The sequence below is a fragment of the Halyomorpha halys genome, unplaced genomic scaffold (assembly GCF_000696795.3).
Source record: "Halyomorpha halys isolate HHAL.00 unplaced genomic scaffold, Hhal_1.1 Scaffold1541.1, whole genome shotgun sequence".
Taxonomy (NCBI): domain Eukaryota; kingdom Metazoa; phylum Arthropoda; class Insecta; order Hemiptera; family Pentatomidae; genus Halyomorpha; species Halyomorpha halys.
In genome coordinates this window covers 307,797-321,185 of record NW_027116259.1, presented here as the reverse complement: position 1 = coordinate 321,185, position 13,389 = coordinate 307,797, and the positions used below count along the sequence as shown (strand labels likewise).

The window sequence follows — 13,389 nt, the reverse complement described above, 5'->3', positions numbered from 1 at the left end:
TGTGGATAAGTGAGTTAAAACAATATTAATTAACCTTGCAATTGAATACATTACAATATAAAAAGATCCAGAACTCATATAAAAAAAAAAAAAAAAAAAACTTGACCATATAAAAATCTCCATTAAATAAAAAAACATCTTGAACACGAAAAAAAATATTGAACACATAAAAAAATTTTGAATAACAAAAAATCCTGGTGAAATAAAAAAACTCTTGAACACATAAACAAAAAATATTTGAACACCGGCCATATATACAATGACCTATATTTAAATCGCTTCTAGAGTAAAATATCATTACTTTAAGGATTTTAAATATGTTTAAATGTTACAAAGAGAGAGGAATATAGAAGGAGTGTACACACTGCTACAAAAGGCATTATCAGGTGAAGGCATGTCAAGGTGAGCGCTAGAACGTCTCCAGGCATCTTGAGTACATTGCTAATCGCATTACATGTACCCACGTGGTTCGAATTGTGCAACAATTGGAGTATAACCTCGAGTGGGGTACTAAAGCTGGGTATGAAGGGAACATAATTGTATTTCAGTAACAGCGAATACAATGCCTTCAAGGGAATGTTCATTTCCTAGTCTTTTTTCAAAATCATTTTGTCCAGTTTGCGATCAAATAATATCTGTTGAGAAAATGCTGAGGAATGGAATCACGATGGTAGAATGGAACAAACTGTCGAATCTCATAGGAAGAATAATTTGGAAAACTCAATTTTACTATTAAATTAAAAATTTAAGTGTGAATCTTACCTTTTAAATAATAATATCGTATGATATTAAATTTATAATAAAATTGTAATACTTAGCCAGTAATATCGATTTAACTTAATTTATCCTTCGTAAAATCCTTAATGCTCCTTACTTTGTCACAAATCAAGTCATCCATCAAGACCTCAATGTTCCATATGTTGCCGATTTGGCCAGAACCAGATACCATTCCTTCCATGATAAACTTCTCAACCACCTAAATCCACTTGTTTCTAACCTGGCTTCTCCTTCATTACCTAATAATCCTCCTAGGCGTCTGAAAAGAAAATGGACTCGAGATCTTCTCCTCTAGAAATGTTATTTGAGTTCTATCAGTGGGTAGATTCTCCACATGTTTGTATCATGTCACCTACAGCAAATTTACTCGTTGTATATATGTGTATACAGTTGTCAATAACAATAAATAAATTATTAAAAAAAAACTTAATTTAACACAACTTTATCCATTTAACATGTTAAACTACCACGAATATGCCTGATGTTAGTATATTTTTAATACTGGCAAAAAACCTTGGATCTTTATTAAAACTGATTTAATTTATAAACATTTTAGATTTGTAACTATAGTTTCCAAAAATGACAAACTGTAAAATTTATTAATAGTTTAAGAATGTTAGACAATAGTGTCAAATAAATTTAAGGAATGGTTAAATTTAATCGAAAAAACTAAGGAATAATATATGTTTTATTATAACTATTATCACAGACAATCATGAATACACTTATGTAATGTATAAAGTAAATAAATAGTCATACAACAGTATAACATCATAGGTTTACAGGCATTAAAACATTTTTTTATAAACTCATCTAATTTATCTAAATAATTTTTATTTTCTAATGACTACTGCTTTATAATACTACAAACATATTTTTAATAGAAGCTATAAATTTTTAATTAACAATATATAATATATGCTTTAAAATTATTTTTACATAGTTCATTTCTTATTTAATCCATTTATAAATTATTTATCTCAGAATAATAACATTAATAACTAGTAATATAGAATTACAAATTATAATACGGTTGAATAATAGATTTTGTTTTTTTAATACCTTATTACACTTTTTCCACCTTAGGAAAATTTATAATAAATAAATATAAATTACTTAAACCTATGAATTATTGATAAATAGTAATAATTACATAATGCATGTATTATTCAATTTTTAAAATATTTAGTTCAAAAATCTCTTTCCAAGTATTGGGTGTTTAAAAAAAAAAAAGGAAAGAAAAGAAAAAATTGCTTCGTTGAAAGCTATTTAAAAACGAACTAGCTAACAATTTATTAGGGCAAAGTTTAGGGGACATTTATTAAAATTATAAAATGAGAGACTGTAGGACCCTTTTTTGTCAAAGCTGCCCTCACACTTCTCTAGAAAATAAATTTTATAGAACTCTATTACAGGTTAACATCTATACAAATACATGTTTCATGTTACATACATGTTATGGATAGATATACATGTTTTTTGTTATTTATTATCTAATTTAACACAAAATCGTCTTTTACACATTACAGAAAATAATCGATTCTTGTTCTTTAATTTTATATAAATTAAATTATAATTTTTACCAAAGAGAAATAATTTCAATAAAGACCCGATTTAAGCTTCAATCACGTCGCATGACGCTGCAAACGTGAACAAAAAGATTTTCAAAAATAATTTTATTCGAAGTTAATATAAGTTATTTATTATTTATTTTTTTAAATTTCCTGCGTGTCCTTTAAAGTGTGTCGGAAAAGAATTAAAAAAAAGAAAGATGCGCATACAATTTATCTTATGGTAGATATGTATGATTGTGTTTAAGAGGTTATTTTATTTTAAGTTTAATTTGTATTTTTCATTTTGTTAGCATTTAATTTAAATATTTGTAAATAAGGCGGGAATGAGCTCCATGATCCTTATAAAAATAAGACAGAATGTAAAATTACACAATAAAAAAAAAATTATCTAATTGTGAGTTTTGTGATAACTTAGGCTTTTTCAACATTCTCCTCTATGTTTCGAACACTAATATTCGCTAAAAGAAATATTAATTATTCGAAAATAATTTATTTCATCTAATAAGAAAGAGAATGATAACTCTGTTTTTTCTATAATTCATTTCAAATAATTTGTGGGTCTAATATTTTACTAATTTCAGAAAGTAAAAAAAAAAAAAAATTAAAAATTTATATATAAAGAAAAATTTGTTTTATATCATTTTCTAAAACCTCACTGAAAAATATTTGATTTTAAATAATTTATGTTGATTTTATATGGACCATATTTCTACGTATTTGTCAAAAATGCCAGACAAAATAATAAATATTATTATAGAAGATATTTTTTTTTTACATAAAAAACTAAATAAAGTGCTTAATTGACTTGCAACAATAATTCCTGGATATATTGTATTAAGGAAATTAAATTAGATCAAATTGGACTCCTTATAATAGAATTGAAAAAAAAAATGCATAAGATAAAGTACATGTCAAATATGTTCATATCGTATTCGAAAAGCTACTACTATAATATTTGAAATTTATTATGAATCCCATTAGACTAATGGACCCATAGCATAAATTTTATTATATAAATAATACATATATTACAGTATAGATATAATATAGTTATTGGGTATTGAGGGCTATGATGCTATAGGCCTCAATACAGAACGAGGTGAGGCAGGTAGGCTACTGACAGGACATTATTGCAACTTCATTTAATTCAGGCACCAATGGACGGAATGGGACCGCGATTGTTTCAGACACAGGCCATCCGGTTGGAAATTCATTAAAACTGATGTTTGCACAGGCCATTAGCTTTTCTGATAAATTCCTATTTAGTTTAACCTCATAGTATATAGTGATGAATAGTTCAATACTATTAAAATACCTTTCAATAACGTAATTTTGACAAAATAACGGTAAAAAAAAAACTTATAAGAATAATTTATAGGAATACCTAGAAACAAACGGTTACGTGTTGGAAAAACCAAAGCAAACCTACCTCCATTTCAAAATCTATTCAGTTCTGGCACAAACCTGGAGTTATTGGATCACAATGTAGAACACACTGTAATAGACAATAGTAAGTAACGTTTTTACTACGATATATTATTAATCATTGACTACACTTTGTACTTGTATTTTAATAGTAATTAGTTGAAAAAAATATTTTTTGGAAAAAAACTGTTTTCTCTTATTGTATGGCATGAGTATGCTAACAATTAATTTGCGAAACATTGCCTAAATAAAGTTGTATTATTGACTCATCCTAAGACCCACAAAAAAAAAAATTATATATATGTGTGTGTAAAAGAATAGTTAGTTAGTCTTTTTATGATGAGTAAGAAAAGAATACTAATAATTTCATTTAATTAAATTATATTTAAAAAAATATATACAAAAACATAATGAGGCTTGGGGTAAAGTAGATCAATAATTTTTTTTTTTAGAAAAAAGCAAATCATATTCTTTTTTAACTTCGTCTGGAACTCTTAAATACCAGTTTTTTATGAAATTGAAAATTTGGTAACTTGATTTCATTTGGGGATTTTTTTTTTACATTTAAATGTTTAATTTTAAATAAATACAACATTGATTCCAAACTTTAAAATGTCTTCAGTATATATGCATTCTCAAATGTTGCAAAAGCGAGCATTCCCAGGTATGCTATTTTTATAAATCCAAATTCACTAACTGACAGATAATTTAAGATTTTATTATAAGTAAAAAAAAAGTTGAGGTACTATTAAAGCATGCTATCTATGATCTAGTTATTGTTAATTCGTTCTTTTTAGAAATCAGATAAAAAACCACTTAGTATAAAACGAAGTAAAACAAAAAAGGTTGAAATTAGAGACAAAAATGCAAAACTCAACGTTTTTTACCGATATAAAAATTCGTTAGTGACAGTAATAGTAAAAAAAAAAAAAATATGAATGTAAAATGTTTCTAAAATATTTTTCTATCATCGTTTTTATATGTTACGTGTGCAAAAAAAAATTATTAACAATACATTATTAGAAAAATCAATGTAATATTTTTAAAAGAATGTTGCCTTTTTTAAAGGCACTGTATTTTTCTATTGTAATCTTTTCATATACCCAAATTTATTTTGTCTTTTATACGACAATTTCTAATAATACAAGTTCTTTACTATACTAGATAAAAATTTCAATTTTTTTTTCTGTTTAAATCTTCTTTTAAAATAATTATCTTAAATTGCACTGTGGTACCAACAAATATTGAATTGCCTTTTTTTATTCACATGCAGTCATTACTGATTAACTAGTGGTAAGTTAAGCCATATTCAGATCTAATCCCATTATTTCAGCCAAGGGAAATTCAGACATTATAATAAAAATTACAATAAAAAAATAAAAAAAAGTAATCAGAAAATAAAAAAAATATATCTGAGGCATTGAATACAGTTGAAAAAAATAATAAATATGCTCGAAATATAAAACCTGGAAAAAAAATGTTCTAATTTTTTTTTTCGATCTGTACCTGAAAGGGCAACAACTGTTTATAGGAACCTAAAAACTTTATTCTACTGAATCAAAAAAAGCTTATCCCACCGAATATCAAGTGAAATATTTATTTTAATCTTAAAATATAAATTAATATTTCTCTACCTGTTCAACTAATACAATGGTTGGTGACACTGTGGAAACTAGTTATACAGTAAAAAAGGCGAATTAGTCGTTATTATTATAAATTTAAATGTTTAATTCCATTTTACGTTTAAAATTCAACACGTATAAATTAATATTGAATGAGAATTGGTTTTGTACGATGTTAAGGTCCTTGTACGACATTCAGAACTTAAATTATCCTTATTATATAAGTAGTGTAATACTGCAGAATAAAAAATATTTTATAAACATTATGATAATTAGATCTAAAATAAATAATAAATTCAATTGAGAATAGACTAGATTCTATAAGTAGGGGAGGATGGACTTAGTTCTTCATTGGAGGTCTGCAGAGGCACTCGGAGCCGATCTGCTGGTTGATCCAGGATGTGTACTTGTCGACTCTAGTGTACACGCCGGGGTAATTAGGGCGGGCGCAACCTCTTCCCCACGACACAATTCCTGCAAAAGTTTAATTATATTGTTATACATATAAATCTTATAATTTTAATAATTAATGAAATCAAATCTTAAAATAAAATAAAAGATGGTTAGGGGTACGGTTGGACAATAACACAAATAAGTTGAAAAAACTTATTTGATTGGCACTCAAAATCTCTAGCCTTCCCCAGGGCTAAGAACAAAGAATAAGATAACAAACAATGAATAAAATAATACATAGAATTATTAAAGTAAATAATTGTACTGACTGAAAATTAAGTTCTGTAAGCATTAAATAATTCGATAATCTTCTGAAAATCAAGTTACTCATTATGTTTTTTTTTTGTATACATTTTTGATATTTGGTATGGAAACTACTAGTTCTGAATTACTATAAAACTTATATAATCAAAGTGAATCTACCATAACGCTAATGTACTAGAAAATATTTAAAAGTCTTTATAGGGACATTTCGGATTTTCAATCTTATATAGAAAGCTTTTGATGAATGAACCAATTTGAAAAAGCTCCATGGATCTAAAGAAAAAAAAGGTGATGCCTTTCTATTAATAAGGAAGAGTCTAGAGTTACTTTCTATGTCGCTCTGGTGGAATTTAATTTAGCTAATTACTTTTGGATAAAGGGTCTTATTGTTAATCAGTTGAAACGAAAAGAAGTATTACAAAATTTAATTAATAATACATAATACATTTATATGAATATAAGAAGGAATTCTTTACACAATAGTTATCAATTTTTGATGAGCCATACATCAATACATTGGAACCTTATTCATAAAAAAAAAAAATTCTTCTTCAAATATTAAAAAAAAAAAAAAATCAGACGGATATCAAGAATTAAAATATTTTGTTATTAACATATATTTACTCATAGAAAGAAAAAAATGTGCCAATTATCAACACGTCAATTTCAACTGCAGCTAACATTCACATTTTAATAATAAACTTTCCATTCAAAACAAATGACTTAAGTTTTAAAAGATTCCTAATATTTTTCGATAAAACTTTGCAACAGTGTAATTCCATGGTTTTTAGTAAAAATTTCTAAATCTGAATAATATTACAGAACATTTTTTGCAGTATAATTTGATTGTCCTGCTTCTAGGCTCTATGAGTTATATACACCCACATCACTGAAAGTTTTGAAAATCAGATAATTGAATAAATACAAAAATATGTTAAACATAAAAAATGTGTTTTTTGTACCCTTTATTAAAATAAATTAGTATATAACACTTGAAATGCATATATGCTTTTACTGATGAGTCTTCCTCTTTGATTGCCTTTTGGCATTATAAGGTACTGATATTAGTCCAACTAAGGTGGTATAGTCTAGCTATAGCCTAAGGTTTGCTATGGAATTAATGGAACGTTATGGTGGAGATATTTTTTTAAAAAAAGGTTAATGGAAATAGATAAATAGATTTTTAAAATCAATTACATTAAACACGAGAAGGAAAAAATTCGGTTTAAGCGATTATCTTACCATTTATACTTCTTAAATAGTAGACATCATTAAATTAATATTTTAAATTAAAATTAAATTTTTTAAATATTTCATGAAAATGGTTTGGTTGCTATTTACTGAACTACCCCCTTCAAGGGCGAAGACGTACTAAAGTGTACATATTCCATTTCTTGGATTATGTATGTATTAATCATGTTATTGTTATTTTATGAAGTGTACGAAAATACTTTTTTTTTCGTACCCTTGCTTAAACAAAATAAAATTAATTACATTAAAACATAATGCATGGAAATGAAATATGTATATATTTTATTTATTGGAAGATTATCGATTGACCGTTGTAAAGATGAAAGGAATATGGTCCGGGTGCGGTCAAAAAAACTCAAATAGTAGATAATTATACTATTTTATTGAGCCAACGTTTCACCCCACGTTGCAGGGTTTCGTAAGGGCTGTTTTGACGGCAGTCAAAAACAAAAAGCCCTGCAACGTGGGGCGAAACGTTGGCTCAATAAAATAGTATAATTCTACTATTTGAGTTTTTTTGACCGGACCCGGACCATATTCCTTTCATATTTTATTTATGTATATACGTTATTTTGTTGTAGGAAGGGTAGGAAAAGAAAAAAAATAGTAGTTAAATTGGACCCTGCAACTAACCTAATAATGTCATAAGGCAATCCAAGGAAATATTTCACTGGTATACATATATCATTTCTCTGTTAAATGTACATATGTATTATACGAATATAATAATACAAAAATACTAGTTAAAAATGATATAATAAAATTGCTAATATTACCTATTAACTCCATGTGACTTCCTGCACCGCTGGCATTAAGGTGGAGTGGTCCGCCGCTGTCGCCCTAAAAAAATATACATAAATATTTTCTAGCGTTAATAAAACATAAATCAAAATGAGTAGAGATATGGGATCTGGCAACTTTATCAAGAATCCTTTAACGGAGAATATCAATGCAACTTAATTTCCTGTTTATTTAACTTATACAGATATTAACATCTCAGCCTCCCATCTCTGATCACTATTTTCATAGCCACATTAAACGAATTCCTAGGAGGAGAAAATGCAATTCTGCATTATCACTTCACGCAACGAGGAAATGCAGGAGCACTAAAATTTATATGAAAAAAGAGATTTTTTTTTAAAATCAATATAGCTTGGTCGAGCCAAATAAAAAATATTTAGAGACATTTTTTATTTTTCTATAAAAGGTAATATAAGAGAACAGATTTTTAAAATAAAAATAAAATAAATATGTGGTTTGCAGTAGAAATGGGAGCAGTCTATGTCGATGATATAGACATAGAAGGAAATACGTTTGAACAAGTAAATAGGTCTAAGTATTTAGGTTCTATAAAAACTAGAAAAAAATTAAATTGATGAAGAAATAAAAGGGAGGTTTAAGGCGGGAAATACTTATTAGTTTTTTGTTTTTTCAATTTCGAAATTGCTTAGCTCGCGCCTTCTTTAAAAAAGCTTCAAAGTTAGAATTTACAAAACTGTTATAATTTCAGGGTTTTTGAAAATAAAGTATTACGTAAAATATTCGAACTGAAACAGGATGAATTAATGAGGAAACAGCAACCAATAAAAATATTTCAGGTTAAAGCATTGCGGCGTATAAGATGAGCGTGTAAAGTTGTAGGGCTCATTAACGAATGGATTTTGTTAATTTATACCAATACATGAAATGCCTCACTATTTGAAGACTTATGAGTTACAATCTGGTGATGCTATTTTTTAAATCATTAATAAAATAAGTATGTATGAACTTTCCATTTACTACGTAATATATAAATAAACTCATTAGGTAACTATTTAAAATAATCGAAACTGCAGAAATCATTTTGATTATTTGTTCCTAATAAATGGTGGAAAACAATAGTGCATTTAAAATAATGTTAGGAAATGACAATGTTTCTGAGAATAGCATAATGATTTTTTAAGTAACCAATTATATAAATAAATTGAAAAATAATACATCTCAAAATCGAAGAATTTCAGATTGGATTCATGAAATGTTCAGTGGTTTATTTTAGCAATTTTAAAAACATTATATATCAAATTTATATATTTCACCAGTTTTTTTTTACATATTTTTCTCTTGAGAACGTATTTCAGTCCATATTTCCCTTTCTTTTTTTTTCTCCCATTATTTCACCATTTTTGCATTTATAGTATAATATTGTAATAAATACTCAATAAGGTCATATTTCTCATTTTAATTTATTTATATTTAAATTTGTGACAGTTTTTTCATATATTTACATATTTTTCTTGTAAGTAAAATTTCTCTCTTTCATCGGGTACCATTAAAAAAAATTAAAAATTATAAAAAAAAAAAAAATAAATTTAAAAAATAAAAATTTCAACATAGGCAGTTATTTAATTAAGTTATATTAAGTTAATTAATAACCAATTATATAAATAAATTGAAAAATAATACATCTCAAAATCGAAGAATTTCAGATTGGATGCATAAAATGTTTAGTTGTCGTATCGGTTATTTTTACAATTTATTAAATAATCACGGGAACGAAATCTAATGGTGTTCTCTGTTTCATCAGACGTGGTCTTACGTCGTATTATATTTTCACTGTTCTTAAGAACTGTGAACGGCTACCACTAGCATACTAGTAAATCTTAAAAAAAATTTATTTTGTCTTACAGGAATTGCAAAGATAGTAGCGTAGGCTGGAGTTAATTTGTAGCAACTCGCTTTAGATCAGCGATAGGTACTATATTTGGAACACGTCCAATTCCGAATAATATTAATACTTTTTTTGTGAGATGTTTCTCTATTCAAGTGATATATTATAGTTATATTATAAGGTACCTGGCAGGCGTCTTTGGCCCCCTTGGGGAGGCCGGCGCAGAAGTTGGTGTCGAGGATCTTGTTGCTGCAGTAGCCGAACTTGTTGGCGCAGTCCTCCCTGCTAATGAGGGGCAGGGTGACCTTCCTCAGGATCGTGGCCACGGCCCCCTGTTCCTTGTCGCGCCCCCAGCCAGCCACCACGCCGTCCAGGCCGCTGTACTCCATGCCATCTGCACAACAGATTAACAATGCAACAATTACCTTCGTAATTATGAGAGATAGTTGACCATGCGGTCAAAATGAAACACAAATAAGTTGGTGTAGTTTATTTGGAAGTGGAAATAAAATAAGCTACACCAACTTATTTGTGTTTCATTCTGACCGCACCCCCAACCATCGTTTCCTAGTAATAATTAACTTCAGTGGTATGCCCTCGGTGCACATTCCAACGAGTACAAGATTTTTTTACTATGAGCCATTAGATAGAAAGAATGTTAAAAGATCAGTCTTGAAAAAATATTGCGTAAAAATGAAGTTCAAAAACTTCTACTAAACATTTTTCCTCTTTAAAAAACGCTTACTGTGAAATAAAGAATAACTCATCCTCTGATAACTATAGAAGGACCAGTCGTTCTAAGATTCATGCGCTCTCTAAGAATGGATGTCCCATCGATATAAGCAGGTTCAAAAACAATTAAGTCTACATATTATCCTAACGAACCATTACTTATAAATTTAAATCTATATATAATAGAGAATGGTCGGATCTTTGTTCACAATAAACTTTTGAATTACTGAACCGATACACGTGCATATTTTTTTTTAAATATCCCCTTTCACCATGGAAAGGTTCAGAGATAATGAAATCCCCGGATTCTCGAGTAGAAAAAAAGTTATGAATAAATTTGAGCGTTTTTTCTTTGAAACTCAGAAAGTATGAATTTTTTTTTTAATGTTGTACACCAATCGATTCGTCTGTTTCCGAGGAATAAGAAAAAAACATTACTAATTCTATTAATCTATATTCAGCTATATTACGAGTATATTTACGAACAATTATAAAAACATAATGTGGCTCGGGATAAAGTAGTTTAATAATTTTTTTTTTAGAGGAGAGCATTTCATATCCGTTTTTAGTATCGTCTCAAAGTACGAAATACCATTTTTTAAAGAAATTAAAAATTAGAAATTTTTTTCCTCGATTTATTTGGAGGATTTTTTTTTCTTCTGGTAACTTTTGTTCACATAATCTTTTATAACCCCTCTGCATTTTATCCAATTCCTACGTAGATTGAAACGTTCTATTTTATATCTCCAGTTCTAATCCGTTTAATTATATACGATTTGTGCCCTATAGTGCCCTAAATCACTGCCAGGTTTTCTGTAGATTGGTCGAGTCGTAAGTTATTTCTTTTTTTTTGTAGGGCGAAAATTTTGGACAATTTTTTTGAAAATTCGTATTTAAGTGTTTTTTGAGGTGCTAAAAACGAGTATAAACTTTTTTTCTCCTAGAAATTTTTTTACCATGCCTTCATAGGTCAGTTCCGAGTTGTTTCAATATAGTACTAATTTTGAAGCACAGAGATAGTTATTATTCAAAAACTATTCATATTTCATGTAGTATAATTATGAGAATATGATAGGTAATAAAATGGTCGATTCTTTCTCCATAATAAACTTTTGAACTACTGGACAGATTACGTGTTTTTTTTCCGACATGTTCCCTGTCGCCATGGAAATTTTTAAAGATCTAATTTTCTCTTCTAAAAAATCTTTTACAAAACTTTTATATGTCAGTCGTTCTCAATTATTTCACTATAGTACTAAAGAAGTGAGTAGGTTCATCTATTTTCGAAGAATAAAAAAAAAAATTATTAATGATTCTTGATTCTTAGGGTTTCTTGAGGTGCTAAAAGCGGAATGTCATCGCATATATTGGTTCAATTTATGTTACTAAATCATAGTGATAAAGTATACGTAAATGTTTAATTTTAGCTAAAGACAATAACAAACTATCAATTGTGATAAAGCCTTTTGGGCTCTGATCTACCCCTCACACGTGGCGGATAGAGTGGGCTCAGGGATCTTAAGGTCCATTGTGTAAGTATTTTATATAAGAGTGTAAATGTGACTAGAGATTGTATTATTTTATTAACTTATTTTTTCATACACATAGTTTGATTACGTTCATTTTGTTAATCCTTCAGTTTGTATATATTTATATTAAGAGAGTTTTTTTTCTTTTATTTGTTTTTTTTTATTCTTATTTTATTTTAGTTTGAATGTGATCATTCATCACTATTACCTGTTGCCCACAACTGCGTGGCAGATTGTAATAGCTATCAATAAATAAAAAGTATTATAAAACTAAAAAAAAAAAATTGTGATCATTAAATCTATATTCATCAAGTATAGCTATAATGAAGCATTACCGGGTCAACAAGTGATTATATAATTATCAACTGAGTTATAAATAAAAATGAGTAATGAGTAAGTAATGCTTTATATTACTTTATAATTTTTTTTTATTGTAAAGGAATAACCGTCCATATTTCCGAAATTATAATTTTAATTCTTCTTTAATTTATATTTAAGCAGATTGTCTGGGAGCGGTCAAAAAGAACTCAAATAGCAAATAAATTTAGTTACATAAACTATCTTCTAACATTTCTTAAATTTAGATTTCTTCACTCACGCCATGTAAAACCTTTTGAAAATAGTATATCCCATACTCCCTACTTCCTGTGGTAACTTACGGTTAGTAGGAAGACACACAGTCCTGATGGTAGGCCCTTGTACTCCAACCGGAGCCTCCAGTTCAACGATTCCTATGTCGTTCCTGATCTTGGAGATGCTGAACTCAGGGTGCATTGCTGCTCGACTCACTCTCAACTTCTTCAGCTCTCCTTTCTCATCCTGGTTCCTGTTATGGTCTCCCAAGCCTACTTGGATATGTTTAGCGGATTTCCTAAAACATAATTTATGTTATTCTCCCCATAAAATCATATTAAAAAAATATATTCTACTGTTCAAATAAGCTGTAGAGTGTACATCGTCAGTTCAAATCCACTGATAATTTTTTTTATCGTAGGTTTTATTTTAATGTGGATTTCTAATCTCTTTGCAATGCCCCCAAAAAATATAACTCACGTCAGTAATTAAAATTAGAAAATACTAGCTATCATTATACGAACAAAATGGTCTCAGAAATT

At 28.0% G+C, this 13,389-nt stretch overlaps 1 protein-coding gene across 1 annotated transcript; it reads right to left on the bottom strand.

Annotated features, from left to right (window-relative positions):
* Nucleotides 1-4,815: 4,815 nt before the first annotated feature.
* On the bottom strand, nt 4,816-13,145 carry LOC106689994 (trypsin-1; the record flags this gene model as incomplete). The annotated part of the gene is given in 4 exon segments (XM_067053068.1): nt 4,816-5,872; nt 8,143-8,206; nt 10,199-10,407; nt 12,934-13,145. Coding segments are annotated over 4 exon segments (619 nt in total), but the record flags the coding sequence as incomplete, so codon positions are not given.
* Nucleotides 13,146-13,389: the final 244 nt, after the last annotated feature.